Below are 26,487 nucleotides of genomic sequence, written 5' to 3'. Positions count from 1 at the left end.
AACAGGTCAGGATGCTGTAACAGGTGTTTTAAGAGGTCAGGGCGCTTATACAAAGCAGCAGATGCAGATGTAACGTTACCAGCAGCAGGTGTACTATCGGCTACTCACGAGGCACTGCGAGTGGAAGCGGTTGTTGCAGGTGTAGCACAGCACGTTGGGCAGCTTGCCGCTGGCGGGGTGCAGCCGGCAGTAGCAGATGTAACGTTACCAGCAGCAGGTGTACTATCGGCTACTCACGAGGCACTGCGAGTGGAAGCGGTTGTTGCAGGTGTAGCACAGCACGTTGGGCAGCTTGCCGCTGGCGGGGTGCAGCCGGCAGTAGCAGATGTAGCACTGCGGCGACGCCTGCACGCGACTGCGCAGCATCTCCATCCACATCTTCAGCGCCGTCACCACCCAGCCGTTCTGTTGTTATAAATACATAATAAGAAAATAACAATTTGAAGTTATTCAGAAATCTACTGAAAAGCTTTCGACTACGTGTTACATTGAGTTTTTTAGTTATTAAAAAAAAAAAATTAGTAAATGACATTAAAGGAGTGTTTTATTTCAAAAATCAATCGTTTAAAGTTATGTAATGTATATTATATAGCGTTTATGTTGTGTAGCGCCAATAGCGCGCGCCGATAGAGTCGGGTGTCCCCCAGGGTTCAGTTATAGGTCCACTATATCTATCAGGTTTTTTATTGAACGTAGAGCGTACTGTACACATTTACGCACCCGTACGAAGTAATCAGTATCAGTATGTCTGTGTCTATGCGCACGTGCGTGTGTTTGTGTTAGTGTGCGCGCGCGTATGTGTGTGTGCATTATTAAATATTCAGCATCTGGCATCAGTGAGGCAACAGGGCACTGCTGAGGTCTGTGTATGTCTGTGTGTGTGTGTGTGTGTGTGTACAGCACCTGATAGGCGAGGTAGAGCCGCAGGTAGTGCGAGTGGTGCGCGAGCGGCAGCGCGGGCGGGTGCGCCAGCGGCGGGGCCAGCGGGTGCGCCGCGCTCAGGTCTATGCGCAGCTCTATGGTGCGCTCCTCTACGTGCGCGTTGCAGATTATGTTCGCCCCGCCGCCTGCTGGACGCACTACTGATATCTGGAAAGCGGATCAAAATGAATTAGATTGAGAAAAATTGAAAAGAACATAACAAAATTCTATCAAAGGCAAAAATACTGCACTTCAAAAACAAAAAATCGGTAAAGTGTTAATCAATTTTGTGACACTACGTAAAAATTATTAGTGAAAAAACCCTTTTTCACATATATTTTTTTTTAATCCAAATTGTCGAGCCAATCGTATAAATCGTTACTTAACTTCGATTTTAACCTGATAGCGAGTACAGAACTACCATATCATCCCTGAAAAATAACAACAGTTTCTCGTTTTACCCTTTGCACAACCCTACAAATTGAACTCACATCAGCGTCCTCCAGCTGATCCATATGCTCCTTCAGATGCGCGAGCTGCTCCTCAAGCATGCCGGGCGCTACGGCCCGCTCCACGAGCCGCTGTAACGCGTTGGCAGCCCGCGCCCCGCGCGCGCTCCAGTGCGCCCGGACCGCGCCCGCGCAGCTGCGGGTGCACTGGTACAGTGTGCGGGACGAGATACAGCGCAGTGTGTGCTCTATTGATGGCTCTACACAAGATAAATAAATAAATAAAATAAAAAATTGGTTGTTTGTAAAATAGGTTTACGATCGAGATGTTTACGTGATAACGTCTTATTGGTGGCAGCGCTCGAGATGAGACGGGAGATCGGTCCGTCTCTCTCTCGTTATACCTGCGATCGCGCTCGTGAGGTTTTGGTGTGACACAAGTTTCTGAACAAGTCACCCGACTAAAACGATTTTAAAAACGTTATCACGTTAAAAAAAATCTTTATTGACAACAGTTTTACATTTTCAAATACTGAAGTCTCCGACTCCCAAACTAGATAAAAACTTGTATGTCAGGAGTCAGTCACATGCGATATAGTGGTCAGTGTGCTGTAATTCTAAAGCCTGTAACACAGTTCTGAACTAGCACAGGCTTTAATTTCCCCAAATTTTAACTGTATTATTTTAAAACTTTTTCAATAAAGATTTTTTCTATTTCTATTTTTCTATTTCAAAAGCTAAATTGTGTGCTACGTTGCTAACGCTTGCTTGCTTGCGTATAGAACGCAGATGTATGCAAAATTAGATGCAGTATTCGAGTGCACCCTATTTTACATGATTCCGCCCGCGGCTTCGCCCGCGTTTTCAAAGAAAAACCCACATAGTTCCCGTTCCCATGAGTTTTTCGGGATAAAACCTATCCTGTGTGTTAATCCAACTTAGCCTCTATATTTGTGCTAAATTTTATTGTAATCGGTTCAGTAGTATTTGCGTGGAAGAGTAACACACATACACATCCTCACAAACTTTCGCATTTGCATTTACAATATTAGTAGAATAAGATGCTATATGCGCCCTCACACTATCATCAATTTGTGAATTTGATTTATAGTATGTTTAATTTTGCCTTATGAATATATAATGTGTACCTTTTATGATGTGACAATGAAATAATGTACTTTCAATATTAAATAATGTTGCGGAGCCATTTATGGCTAACTAGATTTCCGCCCGCGGCTTCGCCCGCGTTTTCAAAGGAAAACCCGCATAGTTCCCGTTCCCGTGGGATTTTCGGGATAAAACCTATCCTATGTGTTAATCCAAGTTACCCTCTATATGTGTTCTAAATTTCATTGTAATCGGTTCAGTAGTTTTTACGTGAAAGAGTAACAAACATCCATACATCCATACAAACTTTCGCCTTTATAATAGTATTAAGACTAGCTTTTCGCCCGCGTTTTCAAAGAAAAACCCGCACAGTTCTCGTTCCCGTGGCATTTCCGGGATAAAACCTATCCTATGTGTTAATCCAAGTTACCCTCTACTTCATTGTAATCGGTTCAGTAGTATTTGCGTGAAACAAACACACACATACACACCTCACAAACTTTCGCATTTATAATATTAGTAGGATAGGATGTGTTGATTTGAATTGTAATGTAATTTTATTATCTTTGTACAGACATTATGCAAATAAAAACATTTATTTATTACTAATTCTGTACATAGTAATACACCAAGTAATATCGCACTCTTATAGTGAAAGTGGACGTTGACGTTCTGTTTGCACTCTACCACCAGCTCTATAATGAGCATAGCACAATATATAAGTACTAGCTTTCCGCCCGAGGCTTCGCCCGCGTTTTCAGAGAAAACCTCGCATAGTTCCCTGTCCCGTGGGATTTCCGTGGTAAAACCTATCCTATCTCTCAAGTTGGATCGAACTGCACATGGTGTGCGAATTTTATTATAATCGGTTAAGTGGTAAAGGAGTCCATTGAGGACAAACATTGTGACACGAGATTTATATATACAAAGATGTGTATGTATTAAGATTATACAATATGTATTAAGATTAAAAAACAAAATATAACTCTACACTACATAGAGCTATACCGCTCTACACTCACCCGTGAGCGCTAACACCGGCTCAGCAGTGAACAGCGCCAGTTCGTGTGCGGGCGGCTCTACGCCTTCCGCTAACAGCGAGCTCGACACGTAGCGAAGCGTTGTGTCTATCACTGGCGATACTATACCACTTTCACTGATAAACACATATATAAAAACGAATATTAAAAAGCTAAACCGTATCGAGATGGTCAAAACTGTACAAAATATAAATAGGACGAACGGCAGACACTATTTTACAATAAAAGAATCATCAATATCGCTTCGCCCAGTCGAAAGTTATGAAGAAGCAAACCCAAAAATAAAACAGCCACGTAGAAAACCTCCTCCTTTTTCGTAATCGGTCGAAAAAAGTCAATAATTTATTTATTTTATCAAATAAACTACTATTTTCCACAGCTTCGGTAATAATCAGTTTCTACGAAAAAAATAAATTTAAAAAATCTTCTTTTCGGATTTTGTTAAAGCTTTCGATAAAGTTGATCATAAAAAGTTATTTATTTTTCTTTGTCAATTTAGTATAAATCACGATATACCTACGTTGAAATAAATCATGAGTAGAAATGTTTTATTAGAGCTACGGATCTATCAGGTTTTCGTGTGTCAAAATAAAGTTATAACTACGGGAGTTCCACAGGGTTCTCACTTGGGCCCAGTCTGAATACTGTAGGTGATTTATATCTAACATTTATAGTTTACAGTGTGAGTAGTATTTTATATGATTGTTATGCATTGTTGTCTGTTTAAGAAATAGGAGCGAAAGCAATACAATAGAATTCTACATGCTATAATTTACTTTTCAATAGAGATTCGTGTGAAACACGGTCAAATGCTTTAGTCGGTATATGTCCAATTATGGATTCGAAGTCTTTTATTTTAGGCTAAAATTTATCGAGTATTAAACTGCATTATGGTGGATATTTTAAAATACATATTGATAAAATTTAATAATGGTGATTGAAACAATTACCTGAGCGAGTTGATGTAATGATGTACAAGATCGCCTCTGGCCAGCAAGCTCTGACTGAACACCGCTAGACTTTGCAGCAGGTAACCGAACGCGCGGGATATGTGCAGCCTGTAAGGGAAATATTATATTATTACTATTATAGGATTAGAATTTACGATTTCAAATGCAACGAAAGTAAAACTAGATTTCCAGTACGCAAGTTGCAACTCAATACAAGATATTATATGTATCGCAACAAAAAATACACTACATAGTACAAAATAAAGTATTTCCATTGTCTGTCTGTCTGTCCCTATGTAGGGTACGCTATATCAATAATTGATAATAATTGATGCGATATTTTAAAATAGATAGTCTGGTTTTTGATGGTACAAATTGTTCGAGTATAGAAATTGTTAAAATTTACACAACGCGCGAGAAGCTAGTTTTAAATAAATGTGTTATAGAGTTGCTATGCACAATAATTTCCAACAAATACGTCACCTATCGTCCCCGAGCGGCTCGTCGAGCATGCTCGTGTCGCGCAGCGCGTCGTAGTACTGTGCGAGCGAGAGGGAAATAGTCTCTTCGTCGTCGTCTCCCTCCCTCTCACGCCGCTCGCAAAGTTGGCTCAGTTTTTCAACTAGATATAAGATTGTTTTATTAAGTGATGGCAAAAGAACGTAAAGTAGACAACAATGTAGAAATTTTTTTTACATACACTCGTGATTTTAATGGGCACGCACGTCTATTAGTTTAAACTTAAAAACTCTTTTATTCATTTATTTTACTTTGTAGCATGAAATTCTTTTGATCGTTATTGTAAATACTTACCTATGAATAAAATATCATCCATATTGTGTATTACTCAACCTTAAATTCAAAAAACTCACCATCATCCAAAACCATAGGTTTAGCGATAACTTTCAACACGCTATACGCAACAAACTGGTACGCATAGTGCGTGTCCCGCGCGAGCACGCGGAACGCGAGCGACGCCAGGTTGTTTAGCGAGTATGTGCTGAGTTTCAGCGGGTTGGGGAGTTGCTCCCAGTTCAGTATGGGAGTAGCAGCTAGCAGTGCTTCTAGTATTGCCACGTGGTTTATGGTTAGGTGGTAGTTTCGAGATGATTCTGAAAAAATATTATATGGTAAAGTTTTTTCTTTTTACTTTTTGTCGTAGTATTAGTGGCAAATTTAACTTTTCGGAAAATTCCATCTCAAGTGTTTTTGAAATAAAATGATATTTAATCCAGAACATTAAAAGTGTATTATTTTATTAATAAAAAAACTCTTTACCAGATTTTACTAAACTAATACTTTTTTAATATTTATTTACGATCTGTTGTATAACAAATTCAAATCAAAAAGTTGGTGAACAAAATCTATTTTTTTCAATCACTTTACAGCATAATATGTAAAGTGAGCTGGGTAATATCATTTGAATAATTATAACCAATAAACGACAAGCCACATCTACCTTTCCTAGTTCCATGTTCCCCGTACCCACAAACTCACCCAGAACATGGAGCAACAAAGCGGTGACATTGGAGAAGGCATCTGGCGCGAAGATGTCGCGCCACTCGTTCGGCAACTCCGCCACGTGTGCGGTCGGCTGCCGCTTCTCACATTCCTGCCGAATGTTGGACACGAAGCGCGCTACTGATGTAAGTAGCAAGAGGGTTGGTCGGGCTATGGTCGCGAACTGGAAAAGAGGTAAATTACAGAAGGTAAACTCAAACATTTATTTATTCAATTAGACTTCTCTTAGAAGCACTTTCGAACCGTCATTACATATTTTTAACAATTACCGACGATTCGGAAAGCAGTATCTATGGAGATGAATCTTTCTTCGTTCTTGTTGTTGCTCTTTTAAAATCATGCATTAAGCAAGCTGGAACGGAAAGCCGTTCTGTAATGTTGCCGGTTAAAAAAGCAGTCTGGGCGGCCAAATGCGGTTTAAATCTGAGACGATTTTGCCTTCACGTGGCCTTAGGCTTTATTTCGTTCGTTCGTAGTATTCCTAAACTCAATATCAGTTTAAAGTTAAAAAAAGGAAAATCAAGATTAAGAAAATTTCAAATAAGCTTCAAGAAATTCAATTCAATTTGAATCGAGAAATATTTAAAACACTTTAAAAGAATCTTTTAGGCGAAATAATTTTACAAAAACTTACCCTAACTTCTGTATGCTTATGGAGAAATGCTAATCGTTTACCATCAATATTTTTCTGCTCATATTACGAAAATTCTTCATTTACAATACCTTAGTGCAATCGATTCGTGGTGTTTTCGCAAGCGAGTTGAGTATTGAACACAAGACAATATTGATAAAGTCCCACTCATGAGCAGACAGATCCCACGCGGAGTTCTGTACCAATGTATTGAGCAAGTGCAGTAGGGACGCCTGGCTCGAGATCACACTCCATGGCTCTTTGGAGTAGTTCCTGTGATAAATATGTTGAGTAAAGGTGTGTAGGAATTTATATTTTGAATGGAAGTAATTCGCGAATTGATCGGAAAAATTACGCGTAACGAAGGATTTCTTTTTTGTGTGTAATAGTTAACATGATAACATAATAAATATTATTAGGATGATCAATAGGGAAATGGCTTTTTTGCCCGGGCTTTTTTATCCCAGATTTTAACAGAAAGACTAAGAGACTATGAGAGTTATAGATAATAAAAAAGCAATGAATTGTGATTTACTCTTTGCCACAACTTAGACTAAATTAAAATAACGTCCAAAACATTCAAACTGTATTTAGGTACGTCTATTCACACAAAACATTTCACAGGCATTGAAAACAGTGATATTCCTGTTGTATCCAATCTACTCATCGAAAAAATCTTATTAAATACGTTACCTCTCATTAAACATCTTCTCATCGTATTTATAATAATCATCCATGACAGGGTCAAGACAGTGTCGGGCGAGTGAATTGGCCACTTGTCTGGCAAAGTGTTGCGAGCGAGTGGGGTCACTTGTACCCTGGTATAGATACCAGCAGCGGACTGTATTTAGGTATTGAGCGCGTAGAATGTCGTGAGGGGTTGTTTTTGCCTAAAAATAAAGTTGAAACGTAGCTAATAGTAGAAAATAATTTGGAAAATCCAAAAGTGCACGCCTCATAATTTTTTTTTAATAAATATTTATTAATTATTATTTTTGTTTATTTAATAACAATTAAACCACATCGAATCAGACCCTGAAAAATGAAAGGGTTCTATTCCTGAGCATACTCAAGCGTAAGAGAAAAAAAAAAAGACTCGATTAGTAAAGTATTTCGGTCGCTATCGTGTTAACAAGAAAAAGGATCCGCACATACAGACACACGGACGTCCAAGACAGAACTTTTTTAAACTGTTTTTTAACTAGTTTAAATAACAAAAATGACATCAAAAATATCATGAACGTTAAAAATAGTGTTTTTTCTTAATATGTGTGTGTATGTATTATCTTACAAGTGCAATGTATGATACATAAAGACATTTTAAGTTTGAAAAATCAGATGTTTTGCGCGAAGTGACAGTAGTACCCACCTCAACGCTTCGCTTATGAGGCGTGCAAAAGAATAGGGATAAAATGAATATGTAGGGAAAGCAGTATTGTAAAAGAGTCACTTGAGAAAAATATGTACAGTTCAAGTTAAAATTAAACTAAGTTGATTATAATATCCGCTTAGTCCACAATTCATTCCCGGTTAAGTCAAAATTTGATATAAGTTTCGTGCATTTTTCTACTTCTTTTTAATTTTATACAATTCAATACAAATAGATTGTTATTTAACATGACATTGTAATGATTTACACGTAATATTAAGTGTTATTCAAATTAGTGAAACTAACCTGTAAGCTATGGAAGAATCCATTTCTGCCCACAATTTTGTCCAACATTAACGTATCCACTTCTGACACTGGTCCACTCACGTTAGATTCTCTTTGTTTGTCTGTCTCATTACCTGAACTGCTCGACTCATTTTCTTTTATAACTTCATCAGATTTTTCACTTGACTCGGTAATTTGAGCAATTTTACTTTCATACATTGCATTCGTGAATGCCCAGTAGTAACCAGTTTTGAAGGATCTTTGTGTTAAAACATTTTTGATGTGATTGTTATTTTCTTCTGATATGCTCGTTATTATTTCTTGCGTAACGCAGTCGAGATAGTCGTTAGCCTGCTTGAGAACTGTGTAGAACGGCATCTGAAAAATAAAGCGAATATAGTAACATGCCAGCATGAGCTAAACATTAATATTTTTATCTGTATTAAAATATTCAAATAATCACGTCAAAGAAGGGAAATTTAGATGTTGAACATTACTGCCAGTAATTATGTAACTGAAGCAGAACAAATTTGACGTCATTCGATACTATATCTATGACGTCATTAAACACAATTTTGTGAATTTCTGCTGACCCTGTATTTGCCATTACAAATGGAGTGTATCCATATTAAAATTGTCAGATCTTCGCACTGTATGAGAATATTCAAGATTGACCTGTTGAGTTAATTGTAAAAATAATACCTAACAACTAATTTATAATGAACTAAATTTCCGCTTGCGGCTTCGCCCGCGTTTTCAAAGGAAAACCCGCATAGTTCCCATTCCCGTGGGATTTCCGGGATAAAACCTATCCCATGTGTTAATCCAAGTTACCCTCTATATGTGTGCTAAATTTCATTGTAATCGGTTCAGTAGTTTATGCGTGAAAACCATACATATTATAAACCTTTCCTCTTTATAATATTAGTATAGAAGTATAGATATACTTACAAAAGCGTAGACTTCACACAGTGAGCTGACAACCACAAAATCGTACAGAACATCAACAAACAGCAACCTAAAGAACTCATCGTCAAACAGACTCCCATCAAGCTCCTTACTCCTCGTCACGATTTCCTTCAAGAACGCCGCTCGAAAAACGACCTTATTCACATAAGCCACAACGTCGCTTGTCGCTAAATCCTTAGTGGAGTTAGTATTAGCGATTTCTAGAACTTTCTTCATAATGTCCCCGTCGTCTATTGGACATGTCAATTTGCCATAGACAATGTCTTTCCTCAGAGCATAGACTAATATTGCGGTCTCTGAGTCTGTAATGTCTATGTTTAGTAATTGTTTTGTTATCTGTATAAGTTCAGAATTGTCTATGGTCACGTTATCGAAGTCTACGAGGTAAGGGCATATAGACACTATGTGTTCTATAATTGGTATGTCGAGCGCGTCGTGACTGAAACAAACATATTATTTTTGGGTTATCTTAAAGATATACATGATTTTGATAATTCGGTCCTATTCCAGATAAAAGTACCTACGTATACTTAAATGAATTTAAAAGCTACTACAAAATGAAAAATAAGATTAAAATATAATTTTCACACAAAATAACTTGAATTTTGACAGACCCGTCATCATAGAAAAAAATGCATGCAAAAAAATTGAAAAAAGGGGTCCGCATCTATCGAGTGACTTTTCAACACGAGTAACTAAAGCTATTTATACCTATTGAGGCAAAAAAAAACTTATTCTGCTTAAAATTTCAATACATCACAATATATCTACATGATGAGATATCTAAAGAGACAGTACACAAAATGAACATAATACTAACTTATCCCTCAGCTTGCCCTGTATCTCCTTCACAGCTGTGTCCACTAGCGGCAGTCTTTCTACTGGCGCCAGTGCACACACCGCTTGGTGCCAGGCGTGCAGTAACTCGCGCCAGCTACTCGCGCTAATGGAAGCTACTGGAATAGCCTCGTCGGGTTCTTCCTCGCCTTCGGTATCTGGCTCTTTTGGCTGGATTGTGGGAGAGTAAGTATAGTACAAAATAACGTAAGTAAATATTACAAAATTATTTAAAAACTTGAACTATAGTGGTCTGGTATGGAAAATTCTGTAATTAAAAATTGTTTTTTTTGATAATCTATTTTGGGAAATCTGATCAAATTTGGGAATGGAAAACTGGAACTGGTATATTTTTTAAAGTTATTTTTATTGTTTTAACACGTTGAACACGACAGACATTCGCAACTGCGCATTTTATGCAATTGAAAAAGTTTTTGATAATATTGCATTACATAATATTGCACGTAAAATAATGATTATAGCTTACCGTTATTATTTCCTTTTTTGTCTACGCAATGAAATAAATATAAAATTTACATTATCCTTTTTCGTGGTAGCTTATCAAATTTATTAAATTGACAATGAGAATAAGTGATTTCATAGATTTTGGTGAGTTTTTTTCTGGAAGGATAGAAATATTTGAAAAGACCACATGAAAGTCTATAAAATCACCAATTATCAAATACTCGAAAAATTTTCTACGATAACTCATTTTTTCAGAACAATAATAACATAACAAACACTTCGATTGACAACTGAATTTTTGAAGTGAAAACTTCTTTAGCGGCGTTGAGCACTTTTTCTGTAATGGGTATAAAATCTTAAACTCGCGTCAGGACACGTGACCTAATCGAAAAAGCGTAAGACGGATGGATATCAAACATGCTCAACGTTAATAATCAAGTTTTCACTTCTGCCGGCACTCCCGGAGTGCAACCCGTCTTTTTTTTATTTCTGCACCACATATACTCACCAAGAGAGTCAAGTTGAGCAGGAACAGTGTAACCAATAGATCATGTGCGTGTGCACTGGCCCCTAGCGCTCGGCACAGCGCAGCTCCGAACTGTGCTCTAGTCGCTAGCTCACTGCCACTTGTATGGGATAGTGAGCGCGACACGTGCGATACTATGGCTCGTATCGTGTGGGGGGGGATCGTCGAGCCTGTGGTTACAAGGAAACAATATTTTTTTGAACATCAAAAATTAAAGTGGATTTCAGATAGATGAGATATAAACACTTGCGAAGTAAAATCAAAAGATATAGAAAATAATGTAGAATTAGAACGGGTGCGATCATAAGCAAAAAATATGAAACTGACACTTAATGGTACCGAGAGGATATTTTAAGTTTAAAATAAATTTGTAACATGCTTTAGTAATAAAATTTAAGATAAACCCGTTAAACTATTGTTTTGTTCGAGTAAAATCTTTTGATTTTAAGGCAACAAAAATTTACTCTAAGTCAGTTAAAAGAAAAAGGTGTACCTCCAGTATCTTGCGCTAAACAAGTTAGCAACAATCTATTAGCTTCATCATCGCCTCGCTTGCACAGGGCCACCAGCGCTTGTTGAACGACGTCACCACGCAGCCATCTCGCTCCCGCAGCACGTGTGCGGTGTGGGAGCGAGAGAGATAGCGATATACACCACTCCACCGCTACCGGGGAGAGCTGGAGATCAATGGAGTTTGTGAGAAATTTATGTGTGTAGTAAAGCGTAATTTCTTTGAAAAAAAAAACATAAGGGTGATAAATGATTATTTTAAAGGAAAATTATTTCATTTAATTGGTTGTTTTTTGTAATAATAATAAACTTACATGTTGAAACGAATTGTACATGGCCTCTAATTCTTCGTCATTTAAGTACTTCGATATCATGAAAACGATCTCCGCAAGCGCTTTACATCTCATAGTGTCGCTCGCCAGCCAACCCCTTAACACCTTATCGTAGAACAAACACAACGTATTTGTATTGTAACTTCTTGCTATTCCCAGGAATAAACTTTCACTTTCAAAGCTGATAATAATGCTCAATAAAGGCGGGAATACTGATCTCGACATTTGCTTTTTATCAGCGTATTCAAAGTACGCACTACACGCCTTGCTGACACATTCATTCAAGCTGTGATCGAATGCTTCTAGAACGTTCTTATCATATTCTACAGCTTCTTGAATTGGTTCAGTCTCATTTGTGACGTCACCTTCAAAGCGTATGGACTTTTTGGCTTCGCTTTTAGCTTTTAGCGCTTTAAATAATAACGTATGCATGTGTATAAGTTTTGAAATGTCTTCGTCCTCTACTGGGACGTTTTCTATTTGCGTTACAACAATAACGCCAAAGTTTTGCCAGAAGTTTCTGACCAATTTGTCGTATACATCGTCCGTCGATTCTGTCGTCTGTTTGATCCAATATTTGACCATGGCCGCCATTTTGTGCGCGGATATTTTGATCAAGTGATCTTTGGTTGTATCGTCTGGAATGGCGAATATTTTCTCGAGCCACGTCCTGTGTACATGAGCCACAACTTCTATGACAAAGTCGTGTTTTTGTATCGAGAGGTAACGCAAGCATTCCGCTAAGTTCGTTATCCATGATTGACGTTCGCTTTTTGAGTTCAGTATTGTTTTTATTTGTAAGCTGAAATAAAACGACAAAAATGTCAAGAACACATGCAATAAATTTGAGCAGTTAAAATTCAGGAAAATGTTTTAACTAAACGTTATTTTGTTTAAGTTCTGTCAAACTAAACATTCTAGTAATTAATTATTTTTAAAAATTGTCATTTAAAAGTGGTACTCACCCAGTAAAGAAGGCATTAAAGAAAGTGAGATAGAACTGTTTAGTGAGCAGTTCGTCCGGCAACTTGGACAGCAGTGGCAGCAGCACATTGCTGAGCAGACTCGCGTCACCACACCCGCCTGTTTTATATTCATATGGTTCAAATTTTCGTAAAGCCATAAGTCGAGTTTTCAATCATACAAAAGCTACTCATTTTTATAATATTATATTTAGATTATTAGGGATAAAGAATCATTTTATTAACAAAGCAAATAGAAAAAAAAAATAGTCTATTATTATATAAGAAGTGTGCAGTATAAAACCTTGGATGTTATATTTTGTCATATTATGTGTCAACTTTTTCAAAAATTTATCTTGAATGAACTAAAATGTATTATGCAGATACGTGTGTCGTGTACATACCATTTTCTAAAGTATCAATAAGTCTCTTCACAAGAAGATCCTTATTCTTGAGCCAGACGTGCCAATCCTGTGAAATAATTCAGTTATCTGGTTATCCTTCGACATGAACAGTTTTGCAATAGATGTTATATTTTGGAATCAATGCACATAGTCAATAAAAAACTGAGGTGGGCATTTTAGTAGTTAATTCTTATCACAAAATAAAAGGTCTGTTTTGACATGGTAAGAATCAGTATGGTTACATCACAAGTAACGTCGCGAAGACAAATGTCAAAGGGGTCTTTTACTCAGTGATAAGTATAGTGTGTGTATGTATGTATTTGTGCTATAGATCTTATAAATATTATAAATGCGAAAGTTTGAATGGATGTTTGTTACTCTTTCACGCAAAAACTACTGAACCGATTACAATGAATTTTAGCACACAATCATATAGAGGGTAACTTGGATTAACACATAGGATAGGTTTTATCCCGGAAATCCCACGGGAACGGGAACTATGCGGGTTTATCTTTGAAAATGCGGGCGAAGCCGCGGGCGGAAAGCTAGTGTATATATATGTGTGTTTTTGTGTGCGTCAGTATGTCTGAGTTCTGTATGTATGTCTATACTCACGGGCACTTTATACAGCAGCAGCAACAACGCGGCCCAGCGCGGGGCCGCGGCTCTCGCCCTGGCGTCCGGTGCGGCGAGCAGCGAGCGAGCGAGTGGGCCCAGCGCTGGGCCCAGCGCACCGCCCAGCCGGTCCACTAGACGACCCATCGCCGTGAACCATGCCGCTCTATACACGTGTATTTATATTACTAGTATATTACTAGTGTCGTGTAGTAATTTTCTAGGTGCGTGAGGTTTTTCGTTACGCAATTTCTGGACTTGAGTAATTTATTCAAGTAACCTTATGTTGAAACTATTCGTATCGTATTGGTATCAATCCTTAACCTAATCACATTTAAGTTAGATAATTGAAACAAAATGAAAAAACCATGGCCCCAAATGAGGTCCCTGGGGAACACCAATTAGAAACAAATTAAATTTTTCCTAATAATGTAATAAATCTTAACAAAACGAGTAATATATTCAATGTAAGATACGTATTTTCTATATAATGGAACGTGGATAACTATTTCAGTGATCTTTTTAAACCATATTTGATGGTGCAATAAATCAAACGCCTCACTTCAATCATTTCATTAATTTCAACACAATATATTCGTTTACATTATTTTAATACAATCTTGTAATGAGTCGTAAAAATACACCATTTTTTCTACCAAACTTTTAAACAATGACTTGTATTAAACGTAATTATTTATTAAACTCACACCAACTAATTCTAATAAATATCCAGTTCAAAAAAACAAGTACTAATAAATATCTACATAGTTTAAAAAACCCTACCTCACATGATGCGATTCATGGTTAGCGATCTTCCAAAAGCTGTTACTAAACAGCGCTTGCAATTGTTCCAGCAGCCACTCGTCATGTTCTGGAGCCAGGCGGGATACGAACATGTCTAAAGCGCGTAGACTACTCGATATCACACGTGATACTTGTAACTTTCGCTCTTCAGGGTCGTCTATTCTGAAAATTATTGTGTATAATTTATATTTTAATGTGAAAATTAATAAAATGAATTGAAAATTTTAATTTTATGTTAAGACTTTTAAATCATCTTGTATTGTTATGTGAAAGTGTATCTTACTGAATATTCTCTGTCAGAATTTACTGTCTTTTTATAATATTCTCATATTATAAAAAGACAGATTCAGATTCTTTAGTGTTAAGTTTCATAACGTCAAAATATAGCGATATATAAATTTTTGTAATGTTTTTACCCAGAAAAAAAAAATAACATCAGGTTAAAGAAAAGAACATAATTATCCTTGTACTTACTTTTTATTCAATATAGCTTCCGCATTCCCCGTGAGGTTGTCAGTGATAAGAGCCATTATTTCTGATTTACAAAATGTTATCGCATCGCCTAATTTATGATCGGGAAATGTAGCCTGAAATAGAAAACAAATGCAATATGTGAATTTTCTGAAATTACCTCATTATGTCAAATTACCAACAATTAATTTATGTAGAAATTAATAAATTATACACATGAAAAAAATGTTGTTCTTTCACTCATAATAATTATAATAGCTGTGTTTTACCTGAAAATAAAACACATATTAAATACTTACCTATATTTGAAGCTTACTTCATTAAGCTTACTTCATTGAGAAGACACCTAGCTTTTTCCGCCTATTCTTCCCTCTCTTTCCGTTGTATGTATGCTATCTCTCTCGCACACTTCTCCACCAGGTGGCGGGGCGCACGATAATGTCGGGCGCTGGATGTTTTTCATTGAGTCGAAATCCACAACAGGTGGACGTTAAGTGTAAGCTTCAAATATAGGTAAGTATTTAATATGTGTTTTATTTTCAGGTAAAACACAGCTATTAAACACTTGACCGTAATTTGAAGCTTACTTCATTGAGACCTGCTTGTTACCCACCTGGTGTACAATATATGGACGCCAATGTGAATTTGAATACATAAGTAATTACTTATTTCTTTATTTGAAAGAGTAAGGTGTGCAGATAGTATACCTACCAATAAATCACACAAATTTTTATATTATATAATATATTAACAATCCCAGATGAAAAGTTAATCAAATAAGAAACAAAAAGTTAATCATAATGATTAAAAGTATTAGAACTTATGAGATTGGTTCAAGCGTACCTTAGTTAACCTTTTGGGCTTGAAAAGTTAAAGTTACTACAATTTTCACTATCTTTAGCGTAAATCTGCGAAAGCGCCAGTAACGACTTTCAATTACGCATTTAGATGTTACTTACAAAATGAAGCAACAGCTGATCCCGACGAGGCAAAAATACCTCAAACTCAAACCTTTATTTATTCAATTAGAACTCTGTAGAAGCACAATTGAATCATCTTAACATAGAATTACCACCTGTCTGAACTCACACAGTTTTAACCCAACCTGCTACAAGCGGACAAGAAGAGAACTTGGTCCTTACTTTTGGGGTCAGAAATAAATTTAAAAGGTCACCCCTTGAATAAGGCAATAAAATATCAAAACAGGTAAACGGTTTTAATTATAATACAGATTTTTAACATCCAACCAAACCGTGCGGTATCTATTAATGTTTAGAGCCAACGCCACCAATCATAATCTAAACATGGCTAGTACTTTCAGTACAATGCATGAATTATTTATTTAAAACTGATAGGTCATAAACTCTGTACTGGAAACAAATATACTGAACTTAAGAGACTAAAATGATAAGGAGCTTATCTGTGTCCCAAAACTGCAATTACTACAGCCAAGTACGTTACTTTTAATCAATTCGGTTTTAAGATATAATTATGATTTACATCAGAACTTATATACCGAAAGCCTCGGGACTACATAACGTGACTTATCTTCTTATTCTTATACTTATATAAAAATGAATCGCAAAATGTGTTGGTAAGCGCATAACTCGAGAACGGCTGAACCGATTTCGATAATTCTTTTTATATTCCTTGAAGTACGAGGATGGTTTTTATGTAGAGAAAACGTAAGTACCACGAGCGAAGCCGGGGCGGACCGCTAGTTTATAATAATAGTGTTTGTGCACAACACTAGGCAGTCAACAGCTATATGAACGTCAGATAGGAAAAGAGCCAAATTTATCCAGTCAGTAACAAAGGATTTTAACTATAGTTACTTTATTCTAATTCAACCAACTACTACTAGCTACTCCGTATGTCTTTTGGATAGACGGAGGCAAATAGGATTTTTATTCCAACTATATCATTTGATATTTTGAAAATGTACTCCACATTTTCATACCGTCAGAGTCATTTTGCAGATTATAGTGGTGCAGCACTGAACACTGTCTATTAGGTGGCTGATGCTGCTGACCGGGCCTTCAGTTCCGCTTTCCAGAATACCTTCACCCTTCTAGGTGTTACTACTACTGAAATAGCGGTACTCTATCGCGTCGTTCAGGTCTCTAACTGACTAGGATTTCTCATATTATCGTAACAACCCTCGCTCGTTCTAACGAGGATAAATTATCGCCAAGGAATTCTGCTGCAGGATAATGGCAAGAGAGATTATAAGCTTAACTATGCATTATTATGTTAAGGAATATGGTGGGTTTTGAATACTATCGTCGTCTGAAAGTATCTCCTTTCGATTAACTGCATTAAGGATGCAGATCTGATCCCATCTTTGTTCCGTAGGGATGCTACGACAGTCTAAACGTTACACTGAACAAAGAAAATTGCCCTGAATATAGTCGGTTGTTCCAACATCCGTAATATGGCTAGCCTAAGGTTAGTTATCCCTTGATTGTAACTGCTACCAATGGAGGCATTGCTCTTGTGTTGTCCACAGGCGAGTGCAAAAATGAAGAACTGAGCTCGTGGGGAGCTATGTCGAATGAATCTGTGTTAAGATTATGACAGTATAGGACAGTTAGCTGTGGATGCGAAGACAGGACATTACTTTATTCATCCGTAAACACGCGAGGCAGCCACGGACAGCGATATAGCAAGAACTAAACTAGCAAAGTTTAGTTCGCTTACCAGACTTTGTCATGTTTTAAATGCAGTATATCCTCTGAATAGCATTGCATTTATGACTATTGATAAACTTAATTCACCCGTAAACACGAGAAGCAGGCACGGATAGCGATATAGCAAGAACTAAACCAGCAAAGTTTAGTTCGCTTACCAGACTTATATTTTAAAAGCCGTATAGCCTGTACATTTCATTTATTGCCCCCCCCCCCTCAAAGCAAAGAAATGAGAAGTCATTTGGCAGAGCTTTCTCGTTAAGGGTAGGGGTTCCAAGTAATATCTAATAATAAGAGGCTTTTGTTTGGAAAGATTGACTTTCCGTTATTTATCCTCTATCCTATGTAACTCAACAGTCAGTATTCTCAGCATTCGTTGAGTACTTAAACGTTTTACGTTAATAGTTGTATATAACTTTATTATACAATATAATAATCCTGGTGGGATGACAAAAAACTTGTCTAACAAACGATTATCCTAATCCCTCAGCGATTTATTGTTTGAGCCCCGAAGAAAAATCTCATGGGTGCAATAATGAGGTCAAATGGGTTGAAAAACGAGTCAAATAAATTGCCTACAAGACCGGGCAACTAAAATAGGCCTATGAGAGGTCAACTATACGTAATCAATCGTCATTTGTTACATTCAATCGCTTTGCGATTAAAAAATCTCTTCCGATGTTTGTATATGAAAATTGGTCGGCTAGTGCCATTTAATTACGATACCAAACATACCGTTGACACAAGGCTTGGTGACAATCCTCGAAACCACCGCCACAAATCATCTGCGAGATGATATTTGATCCGACTCGCCTTCCTTTGTTGTGATTAGGCTTTGCATTGGTAAATACAATTTGTTCAATTCCAATTTCCATAATTGGTAAACCAATGGTGGTTTCCCGATTCCTGAAGCGTAAACTTTTAGGATACGAAGTATCAATTTCATGCGCCCATTATTTGACGTATCTAACCTTTATTGTATTTATTAGGTCATTTACTATACTGCCCACTGTGAAGTAGATTTCAAAACCTTTTTCTACCTACCTTAGAAGAGTGAAGATCCGATACGGTCATATCCAAAAACTTCTTTCGTGGGTCCTCGTTGACAAAAGCAAATATCTATGATCATTTTAATGATCAATCCTTTGTATATTTGCACCAATCGCCATTAAAGCCCCGCGAGGGCTGATATATATTTGCACCATTTCCCCGTGGGGACGGTTGTTATAGGTATATTAAGAAGAGCTGGAACGTCAACACATTTACACATTGCACATGTTAGGCCGGGAGATACTGACACAAAATTTCGGGTCATTTGTAACAGGATGGCGGTCTAGAGGGGTCTTAGTACGCAATGACAAAAAGAAAAATGATGGTCAGAACGCTGGTACCGGTGAACTAGTCGCGTGGGCGTTAGTCACACTCGTCGGATAAATAGCGAAAGTCCAACGATTTGTAACACAAAAATTTTAGAATTTACCGATAGCCCTTCAAAAAGATGTAGGCGGTAGTGTCATGCCATACAGTTACGATGTGACTTACAGTCCGCCATACCGACGTGAATGCGTTGATTTAAAAAAAACAATTCAACCATTTGTACCGGGCTCACTTTTGCACAGGTAACCATCGTCGTGCAGCCATTTACTAAAATCGCCATGCCATACTTTTCGGACGATTCCAAATGGTCGCCATACCGCGGAAAAAGACCTCTGTAGAACCGCCATTCTGTTACAAATGACCCGAAATTTTGTGTCAGTATCTCCCGGCCTATGTATGTGTCATATTTTGCAATTGTTTATAAATACAGGGTGATGTAATTGGTGTAGTACGAATATCTAAAAATCTATGAAGAATTTTGTGATACAGTAAATGGAAGAATTATAGACTATTTTACAGTATTTAATAAAATCATTTAATTTTTTTGTTCATTTTCATTAGAAATGTCAATTTTTCTCACCAAGGTGGAAATTTGGATGATAAGGATCTTGTTAGAAAAATATAAATTTTGACTAAAATCGGCATTTTTTTTTTCAAAAATGAAATTACTAAGTAATAATCAGAGTTATCACATTATTAAAAAAAAATAAGCCAAACTATACACAATTTTTACCTACTTGATGCAATCCTCAAAGATCATGGACATAGTGTATTGCGCCTTCCACCATACCATCCAGAACTCAACCCAATAGAGTTACTATGGGGCATAATTAAAGGGAAAGTGAGCATAACAAAATGTGAACTTTAACTTGAAAACTGTGGAAGGATTATTTAGAAAGGAAGCAAATGCTATTAGTCTGGATATGTTTAGTGACGTTTGGAGAAAGACGCGAGAACATGAGGAAAAATATATTCAATTAGAACCAAAAGTAGATAATTACACTGACTCATTTATAATAACATTAAGAAATTCCGACAACGAAACATCGAGTTCTTCGAGCGATGAAAGATACAGTGAAGTAGAAGATTACGATTATGATTAAATAGATTCTTCTTCTTCTCTATAGATACTGCTTTCTGAATTGGTGGTAAATGTTAAAACTGTTAAACTGTTATGACGATTCAAAAGTGCTTCTAGAAGAAGTCTAATTGTATAAATGTTTGAGTTTGAGTTTAAAACCAATAGTGTGAAAATTATACAATAAACATGTAACACATATTTGTTAGCGCGTATTGGTAGGTATTACGTACTTACTACAAATATAATATTTCTTAGATATCTTTACTCGACCAAAGTCAGGAATTTAATTATCTATTATTTGATAATTGAATGATTATTAATACTTTTATCCAATTGATTATTATTAGAATAAATAATTAACTTCATCAATTGATTTACTTTTAAATTATAATTTTACAGGTAAATTATGAGAGCTTTCATAAGTAATTATATTTGCATATATATATCTACAACGCACCATTTTACAATTCAAGTCTAAAATGAAACTAGAGTCGCATTTATTTTTGAACATACTGTAAGTGAAATTGCATAAGTGTGAGTACTGTGAACATGCCAGCTTTCCCTAATTGACCGATATCAAAGCCCCGCGAAGGCTGATATATATTTGCATCATGTCTCCGTGAGGTACTGTTGTAATCAAAGCCCCGCGAGGGCTGATATATATTTGCACCATTTCTCCATGAGGGACGGTTGTAATCAAAGCCCCGCGAGGGCTGATATATATTCGCACCATCTTTTCCGTGAGGGACGATTGTAATCAAAGCCCCGCGAGGGCCGATATATATTTGCACCATTTCCCTGCGAGCGACAGCTGCGCGAGGGATGTTTGTAACTAGAAATAAGTAGGGCCTGCCAAAAAATGCTTAAGAGACACCCTGCGAGGGTGAATTTGACCTGGCTAACCCCTGCGAGGAGTAGTGGCCACATTTATGTATTCTGCTTCGAGCAAGAATACACCTTAGTGCTAATATAAAAATAGCAGTAAATAATCATTTAAATAATATAGCAATTAACAAGGTCCTTTAACTTATTTTCCAATGTTAGCGACATTTAATAAATTCATAATTCAAATCAATTCACTAAATTTTAAAATGAACTTCGATTCATATTTATTTTTGTTCATGCAATCGATGTAACATTTAGTTGCTTTATATCCGTTAACATTCCTTACGAACGCAACCATACCGTCGTAGGACGTTATATTTAATTGCACAAAATAATCTCCACTCACCCGCAATTTTTTAATTTTTGTCAAGGTGTACAAGTTTATAATATTATTCTAAAACGTTAGAAGTGAATTGTAAATCCTTTGAAATAAGTGTATCTAAATCTAATTTATATTAAGATATCTCGATAATTATTATACGATAACCCTTTCAGCACAAGTTCAGTAAACCAAAGAATTTAATTGTAAAATTTTTGGTACTTACTCGTTTTAACAAAAAAGTTGCATCATTTGAACATAGGAAACGTAATTTTCAATCAAATTAGCCGTGTGTAATATGTCTATTTTCACATAAAAACGGATCAGAATAATACTCATAAAAGGACACGTATAGACTACGGATAGTTTTGAATGTGTGGAACATTCATGGTACGTATCTACTATACATGAGCGAATTCCATCATTATTCAGTTGAGCGGTAACTCCCGTACGATTTATAAAATAATATCACAACGTGTTCTGACATGTCGTGACTTCTTGGAGCTGACTCATCTCGTTCGATAATTTTTAGTAATAAACTATGATAGGAATTCCGAACCGTTCCTAGCGATAACGACAATGTAATAAAGTCGTAGCAATGGATTGTATGCCTGTAAAGCTTTGAGTTGGCTCATATCCATACTAAGTATTAATTGTAATTCTTCCACGAAAAATTCACTTGTACCCTTGTAATAAAAACACATTATTAAAAATGAAATAAAATATTAAAAATATCTATATACAAGAGAGGGTATTTGATATATCTAGTAATATCAAATAATCACAAAAGTAATATTAACGATTCGAGTAAAGCCGAACGGTAACACCGTTAAAATATAGCTTTACTCACAGTATTAAAAATTCAAATATTAATTAGTACATATTGCATAATGAAATATTTCAAAAGAAAAGTTACTATTTCAAGTAAAATGTAACGGTTGTATCGTTAATTTTAAATATCTTTATTCATGCTATTAAGTATTTAAGCATATTGAAAAATAAACTATTGCTGAAGGATTAATTAAAAACCTCAGCATTTTAAATAAAGTCCAACGATTATACCGTTGACTTTAAAGATTTTTACTCAGTTTTAAGTAAAATATTATTAGAATAGATGTAAAAATAACTCACTGTACCGATCCGACGGGATACACTTTTTAACACTTTTAGCACTTGCTTTAAGCAATACTTAATACTTAATAGCACCAAGGTTGTAGTCTTGTAGACAACCTTCTCGCGGCGGAAGCTAGACGCCAATGAAAAACATCCAGCGCCCGACATTATCGTGCGCCCCGCCACCTGGTGGAGAGGTGTGCGAGAGAGATAGCATACATACAACGGAAAGAGAGGGAAGAATAGGCGGAAAAAGCTAGGTGTCTTCTCAATGAAGTAAGCTTAATGAAGTAAGCTTCAAATTACGGTCAAGTGTTTAATACTCAATTTGCTGACATTTACATTCACTTTGAGCGGCGTTGTATGAAACATTTATTAAAACATTTTATTTCGTGGCAATATCAATCTTTGAAGTTTATTTTCGAGAAAACTCTGCCTCTTCTAACCACGTGCAGGCAGAGTTTTATTACGAACAGTTTTTGAGGTGATTCTTAGTTTAAGTTCTGTTTTTTTATGTCAATTGTCGACGACAATCTTAACATTGTATAAAGCAAAGCCGCTGTTTCTGTACTGATGTATATTTAGATATTTAAATCTACGCACATATTTCGAAGCAAATTTTTTTTTTAGATTGTGGTTAAAAATACTATAACTAATAAAACATAGTATTAACAAGTACACCGATACTCACATGAAGGTGCTGGTTGGCGAGCGCCTGCGCGGGCGCGTACTCGTCGTGCTGAGCGAGCAGCCACGCGGGCAGCAGGCGCCGCACGTGCGGGCCCGCGCGCCGACCGCACCGCGACACTATCAGCCCGTGACACGCCTGTACACGATACGTTCAATAAAATATTTATTTTTGCTTTAAACATGGTATCTACACTAATATTATAAAGAGGAAAACTTTGTTTGTTTGATTGTAATGAATAGGCTCATAAACTACTGGACCGATTTTCAAAATTCTTTCACCATTCGAAAGCTACATTATCCACGAGTAATATAGGCTAGGTTTTATCCAGGAAATCCCACAGGAACGGGAACTATGCGGGTTTTTCTTTGAAAACGCGGGCGAAGCCGCAGGCGGAAAGCTAGTTAAAAAATATGGTGATACAATAATATTAAAAAAGTACAAACATGTTCAGCCAATACAATAAAGAATGCAAAATAATTGCAATAAAGATGGTCCGTGAACTTTCCATGAACTCCTTTATGGTATAGAATTTTTTTTCGTTAAGCCAATTATGAAGATGTTTTTTTTAATTTATAATTTACATGACGTCTTTAAATTATTTTTGGTGTATACATTTATTTTTGGCTGACCGATTGGCATAGTTGGTTAGTGGATGTGGGTTCGATTCCCACCCAGGGCAAATATTTGTGTGATGAACATTGATATTTGCTCTGTATCTGTATTAATTATTATCTATATAAGTATTTATTTAAAATTATATATATGTATGTTTATCAGCCATTTTGGTTACCATAACACAAGTGAAAGCATGCGACTGTGTTGTGTGTGAAAACTGAAAAATGTCCTGAAATATATATTTATTAATAAATTAGTTTAGAAAAATTGCATACTTACTTGTGTAGCCTCCCGAACCTTCCTCTCGCTATCGATGGTGAGCATTAAGTAGAAGTGCGCCCAGTTGGGCAGCGCGGCCACTACATCCTCTATGTCACTGTTTTTTACCAACTCTAGTAGTTCGTGTAATGCCTATAATTTATATGAAAAAAAAATTTACATTAATATATAGCATGGGTGTAATAAAAAAATTGTCTAGTAAGTGCAATATTTTTTTAAATAAACAATAAATTGTTGTGTAAAAAAATATTGTATGAATTTTTTTCTTTTGTTTTGATGCAAATAAGAACTTTGAATATGAAAGAATGTACAAATAATTAACTTTTGATAATAAAATATGTATTGGTAAAAACCATAATACATTTTCCATTTTCTGAAAGAAGGACTTCTGAATTAAACTCATACTATTTTACCTTACAATATATTGAATCTTTATTGCTCCTACATAAATACCTTGGTCCGTGTTATAGGGTCCTTTTTGTTCAATTTCTTGAAAGCCAATGTATATTCATTGGACGCTAGCTGATCGAGAGGTCCAGCAGCCATAGTTGGGAACAGGCCAGTGAGGCCTTTCCTAGGGCTGAGACTCCCAAACACATTGTCAGTTTTTATCACATTGTTCAGCAATTCTGCACTGCGGCCACTACTGGAAGGCTGAAGGAATTTTTTTTAAATAATTTGTTGATCCATACTAAGTAATATTATAAAGCTGAAGAGTTTGTTTGTTTGAACTACTTATCCGATGTGAAAAATTGTTAGATAGCCCATTTATCGAGGAAGGCTAGGCTATAAATATCATCACGCAAAGACCAACAGGAGCGGAGCAATGCGGGTGAAACCGCGGAGCACAGCTAGTTATGTATATTTGTATTAATGTTTATTACACATATATTCTCTCTTTTATTTGGTAGTAGATCATAAAACGATTAAAGAATTTAGATAGTATGTAATGAGAATAATGTTGATGTAAATAAGGAATGGTAAAAAACTGTAGTGAGAAACAAAATTGTCTAAATAAACTATTGAGGACAATGAAGTTAATATTATCTAGAAAATTTAAATTTGATTAGCCATTTAGAAATAAAAATAATTGCAGTAAAATACTCACTCTAACATTATTTTTGGTTCTTTGGCTTTGCTTTGCTTTCCCTCCCATTTTATAAAAATGAGATTATGACAATTAATTTATACACTCTAAATTTAACATGGAAGTATTCGGCTTTTATAAGTATTTTGTAGTAATTATAAGTAAATTACGAGGTAAATTATTAAGCAAAACAACACATTGCAGATGCAGATTACACCACCATGAATCGTGTCAATGTCAACTGTCAAAATTATGTCATAGTCATATTATGACCTAAAAAGTTACCTTTGTAAGTGACGTTAAAGATACAAGGTATTTAGGCAGTATCATTTTGCCTAGTTTGGATCTGCTGTTATCAGTAATAATGTAATGTTTTAATTTTTTTTCGTAAATAAAGAGATATATAAATAGTAAGAATACTTGTTGCATCCATTTGTTTCCCAAAGCTTTGTAGAGTTAGTTTGTCGAAATGTGGGTACTATTTGTAGAAAGTAGATGACGTAAGAAGTAATTGTAAAAACTACTACCTAGTTACTTGCATGGAGAGTAATTCTATTAATTAGTGTTTCGAGCATTAGCACAGGTTTCGAGTAATTAGAGGTGTTATCACAGACTAGGTAAATATATAATAGTTACTAATGTAAAAAAATGTTGTGTGGTTTTATGAAACCACGGTAAAAGTGAAACTGTTCGAACGGTTCCGAACACTGCTTTGTGTAGCGCATGTCGCGTGTCGGTCGGCTGCCGAGTAGGTATACCTACTCGGCAGCCGCGATACACGCGACATGCGCTACACAGACCAAAAAGTTTGAGACGATGTAATAAATGGTTCACTTTAATAAAATTATGTTACGTCCTGTTTCCGTAATTATTATTACACGTCATCTAATAAGATATCATTTCTGGTAAGAAGTAAAATTTTTTATAGAAACTGAACTGCCATAAACTTGTCACGCATCTTGTTTGAAATTATTATTATTAATAATTTATAAAAAGCTGGGCCATTAATTTAGGTTACTACATTGTGTAAAGTGCAATTTGTATTCTCTTTGGTAAAGTGTTCTTTTTTGTAGCCACGTAGGCCACGTAGGGCAAAAAAAAAAATATGTAGAAAAAAAAATAACTGAACTTTAAAATTAGAAAAGAAAATTTGAATAAATTCGATTGCTCATGGGTGGCCGA

The 26,487-nt window shown here is 36.1% G+C and overlaps 1 protein-coding gene across 1 annotated transcript in view; it reads right to left on the bottom strand.

Annotated features, from left to right (window-relative positions):
- Ltn1 (E3 ubiquitin-protein ligase listerin) overlaps positions 1-25,532 on the bottom strand; it is a 38,039-nt gene extending 12,507 nt beyond the window's left edge. Inside the window, exons 1-25 of the mRNA XM_090106114.1 lie at positions 25,327-25,532; positions 24,672-24,872; positions 24,219-24,350; positions 23,325-23,459; positions 15,172-15,284; positions 14,677-14,859; positions 13,894-14,059; positions 13,279-13,345; positions 12,878-12,995; positions 11,895-12,714; positions 11,564-11,747; positions 11,053-11,240; positions 10,063-10,250; positions 9,225-9,681; positions 8,295-8,651; positions 7,313-7,509; positions 6,712-6,892; positions 5,965-6,151; positions 5,340-5,579; positions 4,951-5,089; positions 4,468-4,575; positions 3,500-3,633; positions 1,413-1,630; positions 904-1,089; positions 238-405 (exon numbers count right to left, since the gene is read on the bottom strand). Of these exons, the coding sequence (XP_089962240.1) occupies positions 238-405; positions 904-1,089; positions 1,413-1,630; positions 3,500-3,633; positions 4,468-4,575; positions 4,951-5,089; positions 5,340-5,579; positions 5,965-6,151; positions 6,712-6,892; positions 7,313-7,509; positions 8,295-8,651; positions 9,225-9,681; positions 10,063-10,250; positions 11,053-11,240; positions 11,564-11,747; positions 11,895-12,714; positions 12,878-12,995; positions 13,279-13,345; positions 13,894-14,059; positions 14,677-14,859; positions 15,172-15,284; positions 23,325-23,459; positions 24,219-24,350; positions 24,672-24,872; positions 25,327-25,374 (5,115 nt within the window). The 5' untranslated portion in view covers positions 25,375-25,532. The remainder of the gene's footprint in view (positions 1-237; positions 406-903; positions 1,090-1,412; positions 1,631-3,499; positions 3,634-4,467; positions 4,576-4,950; positions 5,090-5,339; positions 5,580-5,964; positions 6,152-6,711; positions 6,893-7,312; positions 7,510-8,294; positions 8,652-9,224; positions 9,682-10,062; positions 10,251-11,052; positions 11,241-11,563; positions 11,748-11,894; positions 12,715-12,877; positions 12,996-13,278; positions 13,346-13,893; positions 14,060-14,676; positions 14,860-15,171; positions 15,285-23,324; positions 23,460-24,218; positions 24,351-24,671; positions 24,873-25,326) is intronic.
- Between the last annotated feature and the right edge of the window lie 955 nt (positions 25,533-26,487).

Source organism: Colias eurytheme, chromosome 10 (assembly GCF_061535395.1).
Source record: "Colias eurytheme isolate Ceu_HAF_F1 chromosome 10, ilColEury1 Martin Lab GWU primary, whole genome shotgun sequence".
Taxonomy (NCBI): Eukaryota; Metazoa; Arthropoda; class Insecta; order Lepidoptera; family Pieridae; genus Colias; species Colias eurytheme.
Note: the sequence above shows the minus strand (reverse complement) of the source record. Positions and strands in the feature narration are given on the sequence as shown.